This window comes from Parasteatoda tepidariorum, chromosome 8, assembly GCF_982258835.1.
Source record: "Parasteatoda tepidariorum strain Cologne lab strain chromosome 8, Ptep-v5.0, whole genome shotgun sequence".
Lineage (NCBI taxonomy): Eukaryota > Metazoa > Arthropoda > Arachnida > Araneae > Theridiidae > Parasteatoda > Parasteatoda tepidariorum.
In genome coordinates, this window is record NC_141762.1 from 2,519,606 (window position 1) to 2,544,700 (window position 25,095).

Sequence of the window (25,095 nt, forward strand, 5' to 3'; positions counted from 1 at the left end):
AACACATTTTAGGAAAAGATAACATGGTTGCAGACCCTCTATCAAGATTGGAAGAAATAAGAATTACTTCTGAAATTGACTTTGAATCTTTAGCCAAAGCTCAAGAAATTGACGATGAGTTAAAAGATATAATGAAATCTCAAAACTCTTCTTTGAAATTTGAGCTAGTTCCTATATTTGGCTCTAATCATTCATTATATTGCGATACTACCACAGAAATTAAAAGGTCATTTATTCCAATAAACTTTAGAAAACTAGTATTCAAAAGTGTTCGCAATCTCTCACATCCTGGAATTAAAGCGACTGTTCGATTAGTTATATCAAAATTTATTTGGCCATCAATAAACAAAGACAGTCGCAATTGGACCAAAAGTTGTTTGAAATGCCAGAAATCCAAAATTTCTAAACATAACCATACTCCATTACAAAAATATCCTATAGTTGGTCAATGATTTCAAGAAATTAATCTAGACCTGATTGGACCTTTGCAATCATCAGAAGGATTTCGTTATTGCCTTACGATAATTGATCGCTACACGCGATGGGCAGAAGCCATTCCTTTACCTGATATTCGAGCAGAGACAGTTTCTGATGCTTTATTAAAAAATTGGATCGCTCGCTATGGTATTCAAAGCGTAATTACAACTGATCAGGGTGCGTAATTTGAGCCTCAATTGTTCCAAGAACTTTCATAATTACTTGGTTTTAAAAGAAATAGAACTACTGCATATCACCCTCAGGCTAATGGCTGTGTCGAAAGTTGGCATCGTACTTTGAAGGCAAGCATAATGTGTCATGAAAATCCAAGCTGGACAAAGTCACTTCCGATTATTCTACTTGGTTTACGCACAACCTTGCGAGATGACTGTCAAGCCACCCCAGCAGAACTCTTGTATAGTGAAAATATAAAACTACCATATGACTTTTTTGAAAATTCAAACATTGAAGCGCAATCAGAATTCATTCAGAATTTAAAAAGCACCATGGAAAAGTTTAAACCCGTCCGATTTCGTCATCACTCGAAGCAGAAACCATTTATATTCAAAGATTTAAAAACTTGCTCAAACGTATTTGTCCGTACTGACAGTGTTCGATATAGTTTGCAACAACCATATCATGGACCATATAAAGTTTTAAAAAGAACAGACAAAATTTTCACTGTTAAAATGAAGCAAAAAGAAGTTAATGTGTCTATAGATAGAATAAAGTCCTATTTTTCGGACATTTCTGCCGAATCTGAAAAAACTTCAGAAACACCTTTACTGGTTGAAAAGAGTTTTGGGCCTATTTCATCGTCTACAATTTCTAAAGCTGCTACAGAGCAAGGCAACGGAAACAAAAGAGTGAAGCTTGTTATTCCACCCCAAGTGACTAGATCTGGACGTACAGTGCGCATTCCAGCACGTTACACATGAGGTTCTTCATCGTTCGAGTAACTCACTAGGGGGGGGGGGTGCTGTGGTGCGCAAGAGCAATAACATAACAAGCATTTAAACTTAGTTTTATAAAAAATAAAAACAACGCGTTGCTAAGACAACTCAATAATAATTACTATCTTGACGTCCCAGACATTGGGATGTAAAAGTATTAATGGATTTATATATTTTATATTAACTTGTAAGTAACTGTGTTTATTAAATGTTGTGATGTCTCCAATTTACTTCGTTTTTATTTATCCAAAATCGCACATAGTAGGAAGATAGAAAACCTTCCCTTACAATTTAAATAAAAATCACATTTTCTTTCTGCTCTCTGCAATTTTGTTGTACTACGATGTTGTACACGTTCAACAGAACAAAATTTATTCAGGGTAATATTTTTCAAACTTTATTATTTATTTAATATTTCTCATTTTTATTTTTTCTCCGTACACTCAACTTAAATCTCTTTTTTATTTGTCTCACGGAACAGTTGTAAAGGTATGGCAATTAAAAAAAGATCAGGAAAATATTATAATTTTTTATTTAAAAAAAATTACATATTCGTTTTACATTTAATATCGCAACATATACAGTGTTATGAAACTCGTCTATCACCGTATACGTTTACAGTGTACGGTGACAGACGATTTAACTCAAAAGGAAAAATTCGATCGAGAATTATTCCAAACCGCATCATCAGCGTAGTTTTCATTTGAAGTAGTCCTGCTTCAAAAATATATTTGTATATAAATCTTAAAATGAATTAAGTTGATTCTGTGCTTTCTTATTCTTCCTCTTCTTCTTCAGGTATTGATGAATCACTACTGTGCTCAGCACTGTGGGTCAGTTCCTCATGTGTGCTGTTTACATGATTGGTGCGATTGTTTGTTTTAGGTATGGAACCGTTCTTCACTTCAGAGCTTTTCTTTTGGGAATTCTGCAAGAAAAAGAAATAATTTTTAGAAAACATTTTTCAGTGGTCATAGAGATTCGCAAAAAGAAATGCTGGTCATAAGTATCACATCCCAGTAGTCGGAAAAACTGTATTTTCTTTTGTAGTTAACTACAACTACTTTATTACGATTGTAGTAAACTACAATTGTAATAAAGTCACTACTTTGCTAGTTTTAGAAGACAAACTTTACTGGAGAACTTAATTTTCACCAATATTTATAATGATTTTGGAATAAAAAATATTGGCATGGTTTAATATGAGAGGTTAAGAAGTTTTAATTCATGCTTACAGGATTTTTTTTTAATTCTAATGCACTCTTTACAAATTTGTTCTTTTAACTTTCAAACTCTATGCTTTTCTCGACAATGACTTAAGAAATACTAGGAAATTATATATTTTTGATTTAAGTGATCAACTCTTTTTCATATCCTCCAAGAAATAAAGTACAGTGCGAAAAACAAAAAACGAACCACCCTGAATAACTTTTGATCTAATAATTGGATTTTCATTTTCTAAAGCTCAATCGTTTCAGGGGGTGACTGCAAATATGTTAGTTAACTAATGCAGGCGACATTTTAAGTTACGAAATCAGGCACAAAAACGTACTTTATAGTTCCTGTAAAATCGAGCATTAGTCGTAGATCTTATAAACGCTCGGCCACAGAGGCATTCTCATTGCGTACGTGGACGGGCTTGCGATGGATTTGCACCAATCAGATTTGAAAACAATTTTGAGCTTAAATTTTGATTCTTTGTTTAACTAACGTCAAAAGTAGTTGCCAGGAATCGCTACAAACTACTGTTTTTTTTTCTGTTGCATCACACTACTTCTTTTAAAAAGTAGAGTACTATACTACAAACTACGGAGGAAAAATAGCGACTACAGTAGTTTCGTTTCTTATTACTTATAGCTCGCTACTTCCGGCCACTGGATTCTTCCTTCACGGCATCATATATGAAACGAGTCTTTCTGACTCTAGCGGCCGACGATAACATGGACATGATCTCAATACGGTACTCTAATATTACTCGTATTAGTTCGTATATTACTCGTATTACTCTAACTCGTATTAGTTCGTAAACAGTTTCATTACTGCGTCTGGATAGTTGACAAAATGTAAACAATAACAAGCTTCCTAAGACCGGAAGAAATTTAGAAAACTTTTGGTGTATCCCTCCGCTTATGTTAAGCTTGCGAGACGATGTGTGAGCAGGCTTAATATTTTAGAATGTTTTATTGTCGCGATTTGTGTTTAAATTTACCATTCATACGAGTTTTTCGTAATTTATAAATCCTAATTGGTTGTGACTATGAAAAAATTCATGAAAATTGATATCACAACATAAATAAAGTGCAAGGTTTGCCATGTTTTGAGTGTTATCTCTTATCTGACTATATTTGTGTAAAATATCACCGTTTGTTATTTTTTGAGTAGCATGCTGCAGGACATAGCATACTTTTGTCGTCTTCCGAACTTAATTTGTTGTTTATTTCGTAGAAATTTTAATAGAAAAAATGTGTTATATTGTAAACACTTCAAGTATAATAATAATGGATGGCACGCTTTTTCAAGCTTAGGTCTAAAAATCAATCGTGACTAGTAACTCGGAAGCCTTACGATTAATTTTAAACCCCCTGTGCTTAGCTTTACACGGTCAACCATAAATGGCACCACTGGAAAACAAGAACGATAGCACCACCATTGCCTTAATGGCTACTTCAACAACAACTTATTATTATCTGCAGTGCCATCTACCGGAAAACTTTTGAGCTAAAACTAGATTATTAGTAGAAACCATTTTCTAGTTATAATGTTTTTGTAACGGATAGTTCTTAGCACACCAGATGGCGCTATCCCCTCTAACCGCAAGGGAAAAAACAATAACAATAGAGTTTCTGTTCTGACGTGTGAGGGTGTTACCCTCCATCCTCTTGTATCCTTCTAAGTGCCATATAAAATTTAGTGTCACGAAGTGTAAATATGATATGTGTCATATATAAATTGTTATGTTTTAATAATAAGTGTGATGATGGTTTCTTTTGAAAAGAGCGGAGATGGATGCAGACCACTTTCGTCATTTCCCGGCACTGGGGGACATCTCTTTGTGTGACCGTTACTGGTGCGCAAGAGACTTATTGGGTTCATAGACTTTTCTTGCCACGTTCGTATTTGTTTTGTTGTCCCTCCCTTTGTGGCGAGTGGTCTTTTGTAACCTTGGCCATTGGAAATATAAGAAAAATGCTTTAAAAACAGTCAGACTAACTTGGGACTTCGCGGAGACAAGATGGGACATTAAATGAACCAACTCGTGGTATATTTTAAGGATGTACTACCCATAGGGCATTTGTGAATCAGAGTATGCATGGGTACTCACAATCCATGACATGAATCCAAAGACGTATATAGGTAGAAGCTGTGGGACTGACTTTAGAAGGCCGAGCACCCATAGCAGTCTTTCTGTCGCAGCATCGATGACAGCGGGACTCATCCCCTGAAATCAAGGCACACAGTTAATGACTGAGACACTTCGATAGCTATTTAACTCCCCTTCCCCTCTATAGATTGTTCCTAAGATAGTGTTCGCTTTGCTCTATCTGCTTTAACCCTTTCTACCCGAATGGCATATATACGTCCCAAAGAGTAAACTTTATTCCCAAATGGATAAACAGATCCCAATTTTGCAAGAGTTTTTATGTCTTCAGAGTTCTTTTGGCATTAAGGGGGAAAATATGACGAAAGGAACTTGGTAACACTCTCATATTCGAAATGGCGGGCTTCTATTAGCGAGCATGCCAGTACATCTCGTTTTAATTTAAGTAGTTTCTGAATTTTTTGCCATATTTTGTGTAAAATAGTTATGTTTGTTCGCATTAAGTAATAATTGTAAGTATTTAGTATCACATTTAGATATTTTGGATACATTTTCTTTTCTGTGATATATTGTTCCAATCGTACATATCATTGGGACAATATATCCCATTAGTGATAAAAATATAAAAAGACAAAATTATAGTTTTTGTTTTGATTATTTTATAACTGCAACTTCTGGTTTCTATAGCTTCTGGTAAGAATAAATAATTCAATGATGCATTTATATTATTTTCGTTATTTATTCCCATTCAATATATAGGCATTTTTTTACAATATTCAAGACGATTGGGACATAATTGCTCCAGCAGATTTCCGTGAGAACAGGGAAGTGGAAAACTTAAAACTCATAGTATACTTATTTTAATTTGCAAGCATTGACATAAACTGCTTTTCATACTTAAATTTTAATGCTACAAAAGTCGGGTCGATAGGGTTAAGTTTAATTTTCAAATAGGCAATTTGCTAAAAAAAATCTGCTGGATATAGAATTTTTTTCTGGACGCAATTGTTTATTAAAATTAGGTGTATTCAAACATATTTTTTATATTTGAGAGCGAGCCCTAGGTGGCTCCCAGCGAATTTCTCACCCGTCTCACACCCACCACAATACTGATGCAAAATGTCCTCAGTGGTAGACGGATCATAGGTTAGAGTCCCCTTGCCGTCAGACTAACCGTGGGAGATTTTCGTGTTTTTCCTATCCATGCAACGCAAATACGGGTTAGTTCCATCAAAAAGTGCTCCACGAAGTCAAAATTTCTCCCAATACTTGATTCTGGAGTTCCCTTGTCTTCTGGATTGAGCTCAAAATGACAAGGCTACAGAGTTGGACATTGGTAGTCATAAACTCAAACTTGGGTCGGCTGTTCAACGACTGTTATGAAATAAAATATTGTAGAGAGATTTATCATTCTTAAGTACATAGTATAGTTATGTTTTGAGAAACGTAATGACTAATAAACAATCCGCAGTTCTCCGCAGAGACAATCATAACAATCTTGCGTATATGAGAGTGCGGAATATGCTATGTGAAAGTACAAATTATATCTATTGCATAGAATATTGTAATAGGGATAGGGTAATATTTTTTTACATTATATACAAGGGGTGATCAAATGAAAAGGTACGAAACGACGTAAAAACGCAACAGTTAAATATTTGCATATTCCGCCATGGGAGAACGTAGAGAGACATCTCGGGATGCGATTGGAGTCTCTGACTGGGATCGGAGCATACGCGGGTGTCCGCATGCGCAGGAGAGGGCAGAGGCTCTCATCAAAAGCGGCGTCCAAATGATGCGGCAGTTCGCTGCTCACGGAAGATGTGGTTCTGCTCCATGATAACGCGCGTCCACACGTCTTCAGAGTCACACACGTGGAATTGGCCAAGTTCAAGTGGGAGACGTTGGACCATCCGCCCTACAGTCCGGACATGTCGCCCTGCGATTTTCATGTGTTTGGTCCACTGAAGAAACACCTGAAAGGGAAGCGCTTCAACTCGGCCGACTTACTCAAGGACGTTGTGAAGTACTGGGTCTCGTCACGGCCCCAGGAATTCTGAGAACAAGGAATCCTGCTGCTTGTTCATCAGTGGGATCGTTGTGCTGAGGCCTATAGTGTATATTTTGAATAAAGTCTACATTTGTACCCACCGTGTCGCTTTGTACCTTTTCATTTGATCACCCCTTGTATAAAAAATATGCGATATTTTAGTAATTTTAGATACCATTCAGAAGACACGAAAAATCTTTACTTAACACGAGAGTAAAAAATGCTTCAAGTTATTTAATCTATAACTGGTCTATCATGACCATAACCAGTATCAATTTACGTCTTTGTAATGAGTGGAAAAATCAAATGGATCAGCATGCCGCGCATCACATGTGTCTCCTGAGCTGACCCCCCTCTTTCATCTTGATTGTGGATTCAAATAATTTAAGTGTTCTGAAACTATTTAAATACGTCATCTTGACCTTTAATTTGAACTCTATTCAGAAAAAAAAGGAAACCATGAAATCAATTTATTTTACCTCATTTGCGGCTGATCCCTTGTAGTTGGGGCGAGGACTAGACCAAGTCCAAGAGGTCATAGGTCATATGTGGGAATAGCTATAGCAATTAAATCCTTATGTATAGCCAGCACAAGTCAAGAGTTGGGATAGATGATAATTTAATACAGTTTTTTGCATAAAAAATTTACCCATCAAAATTTGATTTCAATTGACTCTGAAGCGTTGGCAGGATTTTCTCAAATGACGTCAGCTTGGTTATATTTACTGGTACTGATACTTGAACTTTCTGGACTAAATTAATGTTAGTTTCACTTTTGTAAAGTATTTTTTTTTTCAGGTGACCTTAAATTAATAGGAAAATTGTAAGAACATTCGCAACTCGAAGGGATTTAAAGCAAAAACCCTATGAATATCACAATGAAAGACCCTAGCTTTTACAGGAACTCAAAATTGTGGCGTACCTCTAAATACCAGTATAAATTGCGTAATAATTTTGTAATCATTTATGCATAAAGCCCTCTCAAAACACTAATCTTAAATTTATTCTTTGAAAGCAGTTTCAACAGGTGTTTTCTTCTTGCCTAAATGTAAAAACAAATATAAGAGTTATGCCAACCCTGCTTGATTCGTACCGGTTCTTGTTGTCTGGTCAGTCTAACAGGGACAAGCGATGAATATGTTGAAGCCACCTGCCTACTCACAAGCCTTGCCAGATGCAGAAGTTGCTGCTCTATTCGAGACTAAAAAAAAGAGAAACAAACAATGCTCTTAAACATTTTAAAACAGGAAGAAAAAAAAATGTGAGTAAAAAAACTAACGATCAAAAATGTGGATAATCGTTAATAATAAAACTGTAAAACAAATCTACGCAAAACAGGTCACCACCGTTTTTATTATTCTTTATATTCTAAACAAAAATCTCCAATGTCATGATTTTCAAAAACCAATTCTTCCTGAGATGTTACGGACAGATTTCGATAGAATCGTGTCTGCGAGTAAAATAGGATTCATATAAGTTGGCGCTAAAATTCAAGGCATATTAATTAAAGGCTGTTTTTAACATTCTAAACAGTAGTCTCAATTGGCATGATCTTCTGAAAGCAATGTTCTTTGGAATGTTATAAGCTTAATAACTTTCTCACCATCAAATATAATCATGCATGCAAGTAAAACTGGTCTGATACTAGGATTTCCTGAAGTGAAGAACATGCTGCTGTTTTTAACATTTCTAACAACAGTCTCAATTGACATGATTTTAAAAAAAAAGCAATATTTCATGAGATGTTAAGCATAAAATATTTCTCGCATTTCGATAGAATTATGCAGGCAAGAAAAATAAGTCTTATAACAGATTTTGATTAAGAACATGTGTCTGTACTTAATATTTCAAACAATAACCTTAATTGGCATGTTTATCTTAAAATAATGCTTCTTGAAGTGTGAAGCATAAAAATTACCTTATTAGAATTCAATAAATACTAAAATCTGTTTAATTGACAGCAAAAGCATGGAGGAGATTAAATGTTTAGAATTTAAAGAAAGAGCTCTAGGTTTAATCAAGTAATGAAACTGTTTTTGATGCTTTTCATATCGTCTTTCTTAGTAACAACTCAACAGAGTTTGAGGGCGATTTTGTTTATTACCAATTTGTGAACCCTCACATGTATGCCTTTTCAGACTTCATTTTTGACTTGAATCCAAGAAATAAATGTTAAGGGCATTCATTGCGGAACACCATTTATAAAATATTCACAAATAGGAGAAAAAATTAAAAGACTTCAGCTCCGAAATTTCTGCTCCAACCAGAATTTACCCTATTTTATTTACCACGTTTATATAAACTTGCCTTCGTGTATGTCTGTCCGGATGGAATTTTGTAATAGATTTTAAACTAACTTCCCGACTAGCTACTAACTTCAAATTTGGCACATAGTTCAGAATTGGATGACAATGCATGAAAATGAAGAGAAAAAAGACATACAAAGTAAAATAAAATTAAAATTTAAAAAAATTTTTTTTTCGAGATTGTCTTATGTTGTCGATTCCATTATTTCAAATTAGTATTACATGTCAGGTGAAAAGATTTTTATTGTCGGAGTATTTTTATTGGCTGAAAAATCACGTGGTAGGATCCAGTTTTTCCTCATTCATTTCCAAATTGTTTTGGTTGTCATCTGCATAAAACTAATGAAAGTCGTAAAGGTATTGTTTTTCTATAAAGATTTTTGAATCCCTAATTTAAAATGAAAGTTCTATTATTTTAGTAGTGGTCTTGTAGTAGTCTTGACTACTCTTGACTAAGAAAAATAATCTAAATAAAAATATATATTTTTAAAAAGCACGTTTTTTGTAGTGAAGAATAATAATTGAAAGGTAATAACTTTTAAAAAATATAAAATTAAAATAAAAAATTAAAAAAATTATAATTTAAAATAAAAAAATTCAAAATAAAAAATAATATTTTTAGAAACCACGTTTTTGTTGTGGAGAATAATAATTAAAAAAAATTGAAAAACGAAAAACGTGGGGCGCATGAAATACATAACAGTATATATACACATACATATACACATTTTCTTACTCATACACATGCATAGCCACATATACATCCACATACATATGCATATACACAAACATATTCCCCATTCACATTCAGATACAATTACAATTACAGATATACCATATACATATTCTCAAGAGCACACACACACACTATAACATTACTGCTATGTATTTCATGCGCTCCGCGTTTTTCGTTTTTCAAATTTTTTTAAAATTATTATTCTCCACTACAAAAACGTAGTTTTTAAAAACATTATTTTTTATTTTGAATTTTTGAAACTAGCTTTGTAAATAAAACCTTCTTTTACCACGTACAAACCCCCGAGAAAACGAAATGGTTGATTCTTTTTTTTCCCCGGGGAATTCTAATTGATGGAATTTCTTCACGATAAAGATTTTTTGTTTCTTCGCAAAAATTTCTTACGCGTGTATTGTTATAGGAGGTTTTTTAGCCGATGTCAAATTCATAGACTATCGCTACAGTTGCTTCTCTTGTACCTTATGTTTTTTCTCTATATACTTGTTCTGTATCGTTTTTTGTATTTATTGCTGCAGTTTAATCTTGTTGTACTTTTCATCTTGCCATTAGAAATTTAAAAAAAAAAATGTTTTGGTAGAACAGAACTTGTTCACTGTGGTTTTTATAATGTGAATTTAATCACTGGAAATCGGTAGTCCAGTGGTTAGAGAATCGGTCCGGAGGGACTGGGGTTCGATCCTCGACCCCATTAAGACCCAAAGAGTACATGCGTGCTGGTAAAATCTGTGGAATCGAAATTCCTGTGGTCGGTCGCTGAGCACTACCATGGCTGCAGAGATTTCCTTCTCCTTCAGATCTATTGTCTAAATTGCACACAAATGCAGAGGATCAAAATTGTGAAGATATATCTCTCGATCATCATCGGGAATGTTTTGCAGTATCATTGAGCAGCTCTCGTGCGACGTAAATAAAAAGGGGGATCAAAAATTCACCAAAAGAATAAATGAAAAAAAAATTCGCTTTTGTGATACACATCAAAACAAGTTTACAAGGGCAGAAACACGTAACATGGTTTCAAACTTATCTCGATTTTAGATGTGAAGAGATTAAGTTCAAAGACCTCTAATGAAGATTACATGATGTTTGATCATTCACTTGTGATTACATAAAAAGGCTTTTGTAAAGAAAATAAAACCAATGACCTTGTTAAGTTAACATCGTATGACAACTTGTAAAAATGACGATACATTAGTTTTCTTGATTCAGTCATAAATCAAATAGTTCAAATACAATTTTTTGTCTTGTTTTGCTACACACGAAAAACGACGTGTTAAAAGATTCTATGTGCCTTATAATCCAATTTAAAATGACCGACTTTTATAAATTTTTTCAAAGATATAAATTAATTTTTAAAAACGCGTTCTGTCAAAAAAAAATTTCCTAAACCTACTATGCTAACTTTTTCTTAAAACCTCAATACTATATATTAGCTACTATAACTTTTCTTAAAACCTCGAATCGTAAAATTTTTCGAGAACCGTCCGCTGATTTGTCCTCAAATCATGGTTTAGAAATCTGGTCACCTTAACTATAGGGAGAATTAAAAAAAAAATGTGGGTAATAGTAACCGGAATTGTAACTCGATCTTATGATTAAAATGAAAAATTTCTTACTTTTTCAGTGTTATCTTTCTCATCGTCAGACCCTTCTTGAAGGAGAGTGGACCATAGTTTATTAACATACTGAAGGGCTGATTCAAAGTTTGTTTTCGTAAGTTCAACCTACAGAAACAAAAAATTTTAGTTTGATTTTTAGGAAAACATCGACAAAACCTACAACAAGAGATGTGATGGATCTGGGGATAGAGCGATCGCCTTATAATGAGGTGATCCGAGTTCGAATCCCAGCGATGTCTGGTTGATAGGAATTCAGCATGCAGCTCGAAATGGTGCAAACGTAAAATATCATCAGTGGGGGACGGATCATGGGTTAGACTCCACAAGTACTAGAGTATTTTAAGAAAATAAATTAAATTTGCAACAGCCAACTATGTCATGTATGTTGCATTTCAAACAATGTGGTGGATTTTATGCATCGGCCGCCTTTACTTTCTACACACTATCCTTCAATCTGAAGCTAGGTTTTCTGCAATCCACCAATAAGAATCGTAGTCTTATCGTCCAATCGTCACAATGACAGCTCCGTTAGTTGTGGTGGCTCAGGGGATAGAGTGCTTGCTTCTCATTGAGGAGACCCGAGTTCGAATCCCTGCAATGACTAGTCAATGCGAATTCCGCACTTGGCTCGCAGCGAGGGCACTGCTGACGTAAAATATCCTCAGTGATAGACGTATCATGAGTTAAAGTTCCCCTGCCGTCAGGCTAACCGTGGGAGGTTGTAGTGGCTACCTCTCCATGCAAAGCGAAAGCGGCTTAGTTCTCCCCGAAGGCAAAATTTCTCCCAATACTTGACCCTGGAGTTCCTTTGTTTTCTGGATTGGGTTTAAAATAAAAAGGTTATGGAGTTGAATAGTGATAGACGCAAACTCAAAATTGGGGCCGTAAAGTGCTCGCACGCAGGTCGTTGGGCTACTAAAGAGGGAAAGAAATTCCCCTTGGCAACGAATCAAAATTATGAAAGGAAACAAAATTATAATGGCCTGTCTTCGAATGAAGACTGTCGCTAATAGCCCATTGTGCAGCTCTAGCGCAACGCAAATAAACAGCTACAACTACTACTACAAGCATATAATGCGCTTCCTGTTTAGATGGGAAAAAACACTGCGTTGTAAATTATATTTGAGATTTTAAAAGTATGACATGAGGTACGAGTTTCAACCCAAGTTCTGATAATAAATAAATAAAGATGTTTCTTACGACTGTGAAGGGGTAAATGACGAAGAGATCTACGCTCTTCTCTTGAAGGTATTCAACTTTTAAAATGGCTGATTTGTAAGTTCGTTGTTGGACTGTTTTTGTGAGATGTTGTATGCGCTTCAATGGGGAGTGCTCCTCTTCATCTTTCTTCTCTCCATTGACCAGCTTTTCATCTGCAAAATCAACAAAAAGAATAAAACATTGAGTAGCCCCTATAATTTCATGTTCGTTCACGCGTTTTCAAACACAGAGTGTTTCAAAATGACCACCCTTAATATGATACGATAATTACTTTTAGGAGTGCTGCAGTGGGGCAGTCCATTAAGGTATTGCTCATATTACTGGTTCGATCCTGGCAGCCGGCTAAACAATAGGTGTGTATATGCAGCAACAGGTCGTGGCTGAAAGCCCTCTCGCTGTTTGTGGCGTGGAAGTTTGGAAAGTGGGTACCAGCTCAGGTGCTATCTACGCCGTCTAACCGAGGTAAAAGTTACTGTTAAAAGGGTATAGGCCCCGGACAAACGGAGCCCAATGCTTGTCCATGGTTGGGTGGTGTGTAATCGAGCGTCCTTGTCAAAACGTTTGTGCATTGGGGGTCGAAAATTGACATTTTAGTCAGGAAAAAACATTAATTTAGCGAGGGACTTCTGATATGTGTATTATTTTGACCACTAAACAGATTCTAAAAATATGTAGATTAAAAATGGTTATGGAGGTCATTTACTGCGTATTAAGTAACTTAAAAAAATTATATGGACTTAGTGATTGAAAGCAATGAATTAATGTTTTTTAAACGGTATAAATATATTTATTTTTTAAAAAAATCTTTTTCTCAAACAAAGAGTTTCTGCTTTTTGTTTCAAATTATTTGTAAGTATTTCTTAAAATAGAAGATAGTTTTCGTAATGAAAGCTATTTTATAGTAATAGAGAGTAACATTTCAAAAGTAACGCATTTTTCGTAGCAATTTTTTTAATAATAAAGGTTTTTTTTTTGTAAATTTCTAACAGACTTTAAAATTTAAACAAAAGAAAAAAACTTTGAAACTTTTTTTGTTTGGCCATTTTCTAATTAGTAGATTAATCTTTCCCAACATGCATAAACATCAGTGATTTATCACTTCACTCGAAATATTTGCTTTTTTACGGAAATTGCTTCTTTTCTCACGTTTTTTTCTAGAATTTCAGTTTTTATCACGATAAATCGATTGCTTTGGAATTAATTCCATACTTATCTATCAACAGCACAAGTTTTTCGACATTTGTACCCAAATAAGTTTTTTTCTTCTTTCCAAATCACATTCTGTTTACCCCAGTTTCTGTTATCGAAAGGTGAATACACTTTCTAGATGTTTTGTACCCTTGAACTGAAACTAGTCTAGAGGGAGAAGCTCTAATTTAGGAAGAAGATTGTGATTAAAACCACAAATAATCGATAAGACACGATATTTGTTTCAGTAAGTCAAAACCTTGAACCTTGTTTGAAGATAAAAAGAATCTTTTCAATTTAAAAGTCACATTGGCAGCAGTAACCGTTTTATCATACAGAAATGACTAACGGTCTGGATTATCAACGAGTTTAGAACTATTCACATCAAGTTTTGCTAAATTTAAGCAGAATGAATGCGAATAAGCCCTTTCGCATGTGTGAGAGGCAAAGTATAACAAGCCTATTAAATAAGTAAAAATATGAATAAACATTTTAAATAAATAAAAATTTGAATAAGCATATCGGCCAACATGGATAGGAAACATTCCAGTAGATTTTACCAAATAATATAAATTTCATGATAATTGTCGCATGACGTAAATATTTTACAGATAAGGAATTTAAGGGATTTTTATAGTCATCAGAAGAGAAAAATTTCAATATTTTCCAGTCATGATTGACATTAAATGAACTTGAAATGTTATATATTAAGTTTACTCTTAATTTTGAATAATAATACGCTTTTTATTCATCATAGATTGTTCAAAGATTTTTTTAATTAATTTAAAAAGGGATTTCTGAATAAAAATACATTTTTGAACAATAAAGTTTCTAACATTACAAACTGCACTTTTTTTTAACAAAAAAGTTTTTAACCGATTTCTGTAAATGTGACTTATGTATTAGTAATACGTATTTAAATATTCAAGCAAGCAAAACTCAGTGAAAAAATGCTATTTCAATAGGGATTCCTTCAGGAAAGTGACTCAATTTTAGGAAATTTTCTAAAATGTACAAATAGAATTTTTATTAAAGCAGTAGATCAAGAGAAACGGACACACTCCCTTAGAGTTGGAAGCTATGAATAAGTAAAAATGTTAAGTATTAAGGATAAGTGTGAATAAGCATTAAATGAGTAAAAATGTGAATACGCATCCATAAATAAGCCCTCTCGTGTCCATGGCGAGTGTAAATTACAATCTAAATTTCGACCACTTTCCTACTAGCTAAAGCACTCAAATCACTATAAGAGCCTTATACCTAATACCAATGCCAATTTCAATCATTTCCGGCTTCTAAAAACAGAATTAATCATCATTTTATCCCAAAATAGAATGTAGCGTCCATTAAAGTTCAAACCACTTCCCGACTAAATAGAGATCTTAAATCCCTAATGGAGTTTCTTTTCTTCTTCTAACTAGTAGGACATGATATCCTATGTATAGGACATTCGAGAAAATCTCCTCAACTGCGTTCCCGGAAAAATTGCCTTCGATCCTGACTCAACAGCCCTCCGGCTAATTAAATTTTTTTTTAAATAAAAAATACCTAAAGAGGGAAATATATATATATTGGGGTGGAAAAAAGTTATTTTGGTTTTTTAATGTAAAATAAAACTCAATTTCTTCTGTACAAAATATGAAGGCTCATCAGTCCATTTTGTTCAATGACCTTCTTTCTTTATGAACTCGCGCTAATCCTCCCCAACAAAAAACTTAAACAAGAACTATTTGAGGTCATCGTAATTTACTACCCTTCACTGACGCTCACCAACCCCGATGATTGTTTCGCAATAATTGCTGTTTCTTGGCATAGGACAGTTGAAATTATTCAACTAAAGAGATATGTCCTAAAAAGAACACTTTGGTCCTCCAAATATTTCTCTTACGATACTATTGAGATCTATTAATCAACATAAATCATTTTTCTAAGTAATCATTTTATGAAACAACACTTAAAATTAAAACTATATTTTTATAATAAATTTGGGTGAGTTCACAACTGCAATTTAATATTTCTGCTTACTAAACGAACGGATGTATATTTTAAATTGCACACATCACTCTTTGTGCATGAAAAATCAAGTTCTAAATCATTTAACGAATCTCTTTAGCCGCAATTCATAATATTGTGTTAATGTAATTTGCAACAAAAAAAATAAGAATTGTAAAACGGTCAATAAGATTAGATGCCGATTTAAATAACTTTATCTCAAAATGTAATGTCGAATTACAAAATGTAATGTCGAATTACATTACTTTAATAATAATTAAATCGAAAACGTAATATTAACAGTGCAGGTAAATACTTTCAAATGAGGGATGCAAAAATAATGATAGGAAAATGATATCTTCATGACTTATATAAATTTTATTCTGATGACAACCAAACCAATATGAAAATGAATGTAGAAAAACTGAATCCTACTATGTGATTTTCCGGCCAATAAAAATGCTCTGACAACAATGGAAAACTGCGAAATCATCATTAGATTTTTATGTATAGTTAGAAATTTTTTCGTCTTTTGAAATAAATGATAATCCGATGTCGGGGCTGGATGGGGTATGCGACATCAATTACCAACCAAGCACCCATAATTTCGTACTTGCTGCTAAAGATATACAAGTCTTCATATTGTCGTAGTGGAATACGATTTGCAATCCCCCTATAGCTTCGATCTCGCACAATCGAATCATCTATAATTTGTCTACGGTAAGAACTCTCCCACTGCAAAGTCTGAGGGCGCCTGCTGCTATGGAAACAAGAATAGCGCATTTCAGGGAGGGTAGCTTCTCTTCACTCTAAGGCTAACACAATAGACCGATGAAAAATATTCCCTTTCTCATGCCGACCCGACACAAAACCTGCCCTAAACAGTGATCCCACACCCCTACTTGAAATATATATACCTCAGTACCATAGTCATCGCCACGGGTCCAAACAAATGGCTAGGGGAGTTCTTACTTTAGACAAACTATACTTGACACCCTAATAATGTAAACAATAACTACCAAATTCTTGTATAAGGTGATATGTTTCTTTACCAGTCGCTAAAAATATGGACTCATTAAATTATTTTCTACTTGGAATAAGTCATTCTCATTTAATAGCTTAATGCAAATAAATTGAAACTTTATATACGTCATAATAACGTCATGCGAATAAAATGAAACGTCATGTTGTTCCCGAATCCCGTTTATCTAGACCGGCGCTTCCCAAATGGTGTTCCGCGAAACAGCAGGGTTCCGTACAAGAGTGATCTGACTGATATTTCATAATTTATTTAATCTTTCGGTTCTCTTTCTTCAAGTAAAATGCTAATGAAACATAAAATATTGTTTCTCTAATAACAAAAGTACAAAACCAGTTATGGAAAGTGCAATTTTGAAGTAAGCCATCATTCAGCTTATTTCATTTCCACAGGCGAGACAGACTCTTTTAAGTTTTATTTAGTATCTTATGATAAATTCTTAAGGAGTAGGTTTCCCTTATCAGTTCCCTTATCTAGGTTTCCCTTTAAGTTTTGTTTCCCCTATATACATAATTCCCATTATCTAACATAATTTTTTTAGTAACTATTGAACTGTTTTTTAAAATTAAAAAAAAAACATCCTAAATGTATTTTTGCTTGTAATTAAAGCTTTAGAAAAGAAAAATTATAAAAGGGACGCTGATGTATTATCTGCGTCAAAGGCTGACAAAAATTGTCGAAAAAAGATTTTCAGACCCCCGAGATAATAATGTCGTCAAAAGACTTCTAGAACGACAAAACAAAGTAATTTACCTTTTGTTGGCGGTAGGTAGTGATCCACATAGTTCTGTGTCACCACAAGGACACCGTCGACAGTTGAGAGGACAGATTGCACCATTCGTTCACCAAAAATGGAGGTCGCCTGCTTCAGTCCGTAATCGGCAGCGGTCCTCGCCTTTTGGGAGAGTTCAATATTTATTTGAATGAAGATAGACAGTAAATAATGAAAATGTAAAATGAAAAAAATCTATCTTCATGCAAGCAATTCATGTGAGTAAAAAAATAAAATAAATACACTTATGAAGCTTCTGAGTGACAGTAATATTTTTAAATCCTACTAAAGGTTATCAATAAAAAAAACGACTAATTTTCCTTTTAAAACCCTAACATTTGGTCTATTAGTTCAGTGGAGAAATGAAGGTTAGCCAACCATAATGTTAAGGAGATCTACCAAAAATACGCCCCCCAATGGTTTATCGATCACTGGTTTGGATTTATGTAAAATTGACCATAAGAAATCATGACACCATTTCTTTTGTATTCATTTAATATTCTGATATTTTTGAGCTGCGGTTGCTCAGGGGATAGAGCTTTCATCTTCCAATGAGGTGAATCGGGTTCGAATCCCAGCGATGGTGGGTTGATTCGAATTCCACGTTCGGCTCGTAGAGACCACAGTACTGACGTTAATTATTCTCAGTGGAAGACGGATCATGGATCAGAGTCAGGGTAACCTTGGGAGATTTTCGTGGTTTTCTTCTCCATGTAACGCAAATGCAGGCTAGTTCCCTCAAAAAGTTCACCAAAGGCAAAAATTTCTCCCGATTCTTGATTCAGGAGTTCCTTTGTTTCCTGAATTGGGTTCAAAACTACAAGTCTACAGAGTTGAACATTAGTAGTCGTAAACCCAAAACTAGGGTCGGCTGTTCAACGACGGTTATAAAATATTCTGATTTTTTAAAAAAAAATAGAGTCGTGGTGGCTCTAGGAATAGAGCTTTCACCATCCCGAATTCTGCTCCCGGCTCGCATAGACCACAGTGCTGACGTAAAATATCATCTTCATTGGTAGACGGATCATCGGTTAGAACCCGCTTGCTGTCGGACTAACCATGATACGCTTATGGGTTTCCTCTCCAAGTATGGCAAATGCTGGTTACTTCCAACAAAAGTCCTCTGCGAAGGTCAGTTTGTCCCAATGCTTGATCCATTATTTCACTTGTCTTCTGGATTGGGTTCACATTTACAAGGCTACGGAGTTGAACATTGAGAGTCGTAAACTCAGAATTAGGTCGACTGTTCAACGCCGGTTATGAAATAAAATAAGAGATTTAAAAAAATTGGAAATGATTTTCCTTTTAAATTTAGACGTTGAAACACAATCATAGAAGAGCTTTAAAAAGTTTAAATCACGACACTTGGACCCATCATTTTGAACCAATCATTAATACATATTATACGAAATCGAACTTCGAACCTGCATCAAATTCAATTATTCTATATTTGCAAGGAAAGATTTGAATGTTACGTTATGCTACACTTTACCTAAATAAACATAATGAGAGTTACTTTTTTTTTTATATTGACTTAAAAATAAATCTGAAACATCTTAAAATATATGCGTTTTTCTTCCAGAATTCCTCTACTACTATTTTTGGAATGAGGAAAATGTGAAAACAAACGCTTAAAATTGCTAAATGACAATCAAATAATTGATCAGATGAATAATAAAAAGAGGAAACTGATTATTTATTGGATCTGATAATTTAAAAATGTGTAGTTAATTTTTGTTTTGTTTTTACAAATGGCATTCAACAGGTGATCTTTGTTTAAGGAAATAAAACTTTTTTCCTTCATCTGACACTGGAAAGTTCTTTCAAAAACAAGCTAAAACAAACATTTAATCTGCAATCATATGATGCTTTCTTAAATTTTTTTCATAATTTTTAAGTTTTTTTTCCTCCAACGTTAAAGTGTATTTTCTGCGTAGTTTCTTTAAAATTAATATAGGCCTAATAATTGAGTATTTTTTATAACATATTTAATATCTACGCATATTTTAGAGTTAAGACATTCAAAAATTTTTCGTTAAGAGGAGGATTAATACATAGAATTCGATCATGTGAAAGATTGTCGAAAAATTGAAATTAAAGAAAAATTATACGAAAGCAAAATTTAAGAATTATTCTTGGTAAAATTATGATTTGTTTTATAAAATACAAATGCAAAATGTAGAGGAGATGGACAAAATAATGGAAACATTTCTATACTAATAAATTTTTTTTCCTTCATATTTCTCAAGAAATACTTAAAGAATCATTTTATAACTTCAGAAGTGGATTAGATCATGCGATTTCTCATACTTTATCGATGAAGTTTAAAGCTTTTAGAGGTTTAATAGACCGACAATAAATTACAAAATAAAACAGTATTTTTGAACACCCTATGTCAAAAAAAGTAGAAATAATTTTGTAACTTATAGCAATTATTTTGGTTACTATATGCGCTAATTGCACAAAACTTCGTAAGCCTAGCTTAAAGATATATGGAGCTGTGGACATTTTTTATAAAAACAAATTCAAATCAAACAAAATTTTTGGAGCAATTTAAAATAAGTTGCGAAATTATTGCTTCGAAGTTTGAGAAAAATTGGCTTAAAAATGAGCATGATTTGAGTCATTAAAGTGATTATTTTATAATGCATATGCGTGGGAAAAATTTTAATTTCTATTCCTAATTACGTAGAGAATCATGTTTCGCAACTAATAAGAATAATCCAATTTCAATATTTTAAAAACTTAAAAAGTTTCAATAACTTTTCTGAGTAGATTTTGTACTTTTTAAAAAACACTCAAAATGATACGGAGTTTTCTACAGATATTATTTTGTATCATAAGACAAATTTAAATAACAAATGCTTTACAATAAATGTTCATGCACCGACATAAGATTGTATAAGGAAAGAAAACAGGCAAAAGAATGGGGGGATGATCTCCAACAATGTCGGTGTGTCATTTTTGAATAAATCTTGTTTAATAATACAAAATGAAATTTGTGAAAAAACCTTTATCATTTTGAGTTTCTTTTTAAAGTTCAAAAACTACTCAGAAAATTGCTTGAAACTTTTTAAATTTTTAAGATATTCAAATCGGACTTTATTTATTAGTTGCCATGATACGTTTCACGACAAAGTTATAAAAAAAAATTACTGCCAAGAACCGTATAAACGAACTACTTTAATGACTCATATCTTGCACAGTTTTATATCAATTTTTCTCAAATTTTAGAGCAATAATTTTCTAATTAATGTTAATTGCCTTAAAGAATTTTGTTTAATTTTATTAAATATTTTTAAAGTTACAGCAAGGAAGAAAAAAAAACATCAGACAAAAAAAATTAGTTTTTTATAAAAATGTCCATATCTCCATTAAATATTTAAGCTAGGTTTACGAAATTTCGTGCGATTATTTCATATAATAACCAAAAAAATTGCTACAAGTTACAAATTTATTTTTACATTTTTTTGGCATGAACTGTTTTCCATTTGCAATTTATTGTCCTTCCAACCGTTGAAAGCTTTGAACTTGATGAGAAATAGCATGATCTAAATACTTCTAAAGTTATAAAATGATTTTTTAAGTATTTCTTGAGAAATATAAAAGAATGTATTAGTATAGAAGTGTTTACATTAATTTGTCCACCCACTGCATGTACTAATGAAAATTGGCAAAATATTTACAAATCATTATTAGAAATGAAATTTAGTATGATAAGCTTCGAAACAAGACTTGTTACAAAGACCTACCTAACAAATTCGTGCTACTTTGCAAATTTATTTTGTCGATTTCAGTTTAAATTTCTATTTTTTTTAAGCAACAAACAAAACACATCTTGAAAAGAGGGCACAAAAAGCAGTGAAGATGCTTGCACATTTCACAGAAATATGTACAACTAACACAATCTGTTAATCGAGATCTGAATAAACAATTGAACACGACAGATGAAACCATGAACAGGAAAAGAGCGAGTTAGCAGTTCAATAGACAATAAAAATGTATACTCGCGGAAATCGCGGGTTGAGTAATTCTGATTAAAACAAACTTACGCAGTTTGAAATAAAAGAAGATTTTATTTATAGTTAGGTAACGAAAGTATAATTCGATGTCAAAAAAAGTTAATAAAATTTTAAGGTATTGCGACATATAAACATTGTTCTTTTTTGACGATATATCACGGTATTCAGGTTATGACAGTTCAAGTATATGTCTAAAAATAACTTACAGTATCGGTGCCGACCTTCTTGATACCTTCTAATCGGGAATAAACTGTATCGGTGTATAATTTCCTGGTGTCGCTAATAATCTGAAAAGTGTGGAGAAAAAAATCAATGAGTACGATGCTATGCATGATTTAGTAAAACATCTTATATTGTATTATGCAGGATATGTAAGAACTATCTCACCATTTGACCAATACCACCTATAATAAGTAAATAGGTATATAACCATTGATAATTGTAATGCATTAAATAATTCCAACGATATTTTTTTAAGATAGATCTATTTTCATGGGCTTATATCACGTACAGACTTTTTATTTGTTTCCTTATAGTTTTTATGATTTTTTTACAGTTTTCCTATTAAAAGAAACTCAAAGGTTGATAGAAATATAAGGTTTGTTGTTTTATTCTTAGGAAATATACATAGCATGCAAAATTGTGACCCCTGTCCTACTAGCTAGAGCATCTCTTAAATCTCATCCGAAGCTCTGTGACCTATGACAACGCAAGTCTTAAAAGTTCAAATATAGTCACTCGGAATTTTGACTTCTTTCCGACTGGCTAGAAATTTCAAATGTTTTTCAGAGCTGCACTTAATGCCAATTCAAGTTAAAATTGTTTTTTGAACGCTAAATGAAAAATTTATCGTCAATAGGATCTATCCTTAATCGAATTTATATATATATATATATATATATATATATATATATATATATATATATATATATATATATATATATATATATATATATATATATATATATATATATATATATATATATGTAGTGCTCGTTCTCGTTCTTTCTCGTAAACTCTTTAGCAGTCGCTTTCATTCTTGAATCATTATTTTGTTGATTCCAATTTTCGCAGTCATTTTTTAATATTTTTAATATCCTTTATATAAGGATGACAACATAATGCATTTTCTATGAATTTATTGAATAAAGGATAAGGAAATCTATTTACAAATTATATACAAACGGAGCAGAGGCTCCGGGACACATCTTTACCATTTCATTTCCAAAATATAAGTGTACCTTCTTTAACGTAACATATGTTCATGTCATGTGATCTATATAACCCAGATGTTAGAACCGGTGTCTGGAAGATCTTAAGACCAGATGGAGATGAACTAATATCTCAACAGTCTTGATTTTCATGGGAATTTGGTTTCTTTGAGAAATTTTATTGCGCGGGTGGATTCATTTTACAAATAAAGATTTCATCGCTATTCAACGGGACTAAATGTATACGCGAAGAGCCAAGTTAAGTATGTGAAAGAGAAATTTAATGTTCTCAGAGACCAGATAAGCTTATTTGCAGATAGATATAATTCTTTTTGAGTTTAGTCTTAAAAGATCCTTTTAATTTTATAAAGCTAGTATTTTAGATACTACATATATATATATATATATATATATATATATATATATATATATATATATATATATATATATATATATATATATATATATATATATATATATATATATATATATATATATATCGCAATTACATACTATTATCATCTGAAGTTTCCCTCCTCGTTTCTTGATATTATTGCACTCTTTTCCTTTGGAATTAAAAATTTTTTGAGCACATTTATAAGATAATTCCATGCAAAATATAATTATAATCAAAAAACTTTTAAATTGTAAAGCAGACAGTTTTTAACATATTTTTAAAGTATGCAATTTTGAGTGCCAAAATACAAAATTTAAGCGATATTGGTAGTTTCTGGGAAAAGTAATTTAAAAAAGTAGTATTTCTGAAATTTGATTATTCACTAACTATTGCACCAATTTTGCTCAAATTTTGTATTCTGCCAAGTAAAAACCCATTCTTTAAAATGATGTAAAAAATTGTATACCTTATAATTGAAAATCTCTTCGACTATTATTAAATAAGATAATAAAAAAATAATAAATACTCACTAAGATTTATTTTTTGCCTAGAATTCTCGTTGGCTAAACGAATTTTTCAATTGCTTGCAAAAAATTTTCATTTCGCTAAAATATTTCTCGTGATATGACGAAATACGCAAAAAGTGAAATTAACATGAAGGGGTCCAAACGTTGGATCACTGTCCAGCCCAAACTATTGGAACCCTATTTCCCAGATTGCGACTATCCCCCATATTTTGGGGGTCAAAAATCAGAATGAGTTAAAAAAAAAAAAAAAAAAAGTATATTTATTCAGAGAAAGTAAGTTTATGTGTCTAATTTCGTAAATTTAAAATATCGTTAGCATTCATTAATTGGCATATTTGAGATCACCCCCTCGAACCATTTAGATTGAGTCCTAGAATATGAAAATCCGATCAAAAAGTAAGACTAGGAGGTCCCCCTTTTTTTGCGCTCTGTACATATGAAATTTCCTTTGAATTTAAAGAAAACTTTTTGACCTATTGAAGGTTGTTTTTAAAACAAAAAGCCATTCTCCTTTTTCCAAAAGAAAGGGAAAAAAAACTCGTAAAGGAAGTAAATCTAATATAAATTCACTCAATTTTGTATGCGATAAGAAGTGAGCTTTAAACTTCGAACGTAGAACAAAGCACGAGTCGGACTTTTTTATCTTTATTCCATTTGCATAAATCGTTGCTTATTTTAGTGGTGAAATAATTTGACCTTTGCAGAGAATTTTTTTTTAGCCCTTGATAAGACGACACTTCAGAAAAATTATCGAAAGAAATTCTATTTTTTTTTATTATTATTTATTTATATTTTTTTTTAGGAAGCGAAGAAATAATCGTAAAAAAGTGGCAAACATTTGGTAAACATCCTTATAACTATACAAATACTTAAGCTTGGCGAAAAAGTTTGTCTACAAATCATTATTTTATAGTATCTGTAAGAAAACCTTGACAAGGTCAATGCAATTTTAAGTCGAAATATAATTTTTTTTTACTGAACTTAAGAGTGAATTAAGTAATAATAAGGTTAATTATGACACTATTTAAACCATAGAAAGGATAATTAATACATCCATTAAATTATAGTATTACTATTTATCATTCGAATAAAATTATAGTATGGTTAAGAATTAAATCGTAGTACGGTTAATTATCACACTAATTAATTCTTAATTCAGTTTATTATTTCACGAATTAAATCTAAGTACAGTTTATTATCACACGAATTAAATTATAGATTAAATAGATTTTTTTAGCACTTGATAGG

The 25,095-nt window shown here is 32.5% G+C and overlaps 1 protein-coding gene across 12 annotated transcripts in view; it reads right to left on the bottom strand.

Moving 5' to 3' along the window:
* Positions 1–1,944: 1,944 nt before the first annotated feature.
* The window catches only part of LOC107454240 (perilipin-3), a 79,912-nt gene continuing 56,761 nt past the window's right edge, over positions 1,945–25,095 (bottom strand). For 6 of the 12 annotated variants that reach the window (XM_016071358.5, XM_016071357.5, XM_043044736.3 and 3 more), the window contains 7 exons: positions 21,919–21,999; positions 17,672–17,813; positions 12,679–12,851; positions 11,476–11,583; positions 7,893–8,000; positions 4,753–4,869; positions 1,945–2,358 (listed from right to left, as the gene is read on the bottom strand). In XM_016071358.5, coding sequence (XP_015926844.3) covers positions 2,206–2,358; positions 4,753–4,869; positions 7,893–8,000; positions 11,476–11,583; positions 12,679–12,851; positions 17,672–17,813; positions 21,919–21,999 — 882 coding nt within the window. In that variant the 3' untranslated portion in view covers positions 1,945–2,205. Of the gene's footprint in view, positions 2,359–4,752; positions 4,870–7,876; positions 8,001–11,475; positions 11,584–12,678; positions 12,852–17,671; positions 17,814–21,918; positions 22,000–25,095 lie in introns of all 12 variants that reach the window. The other 6 variants (XM_071180790.2, XM_071180788.2, XM_071180789.2 and 3 more) reach the window with 2 other exon arrangements.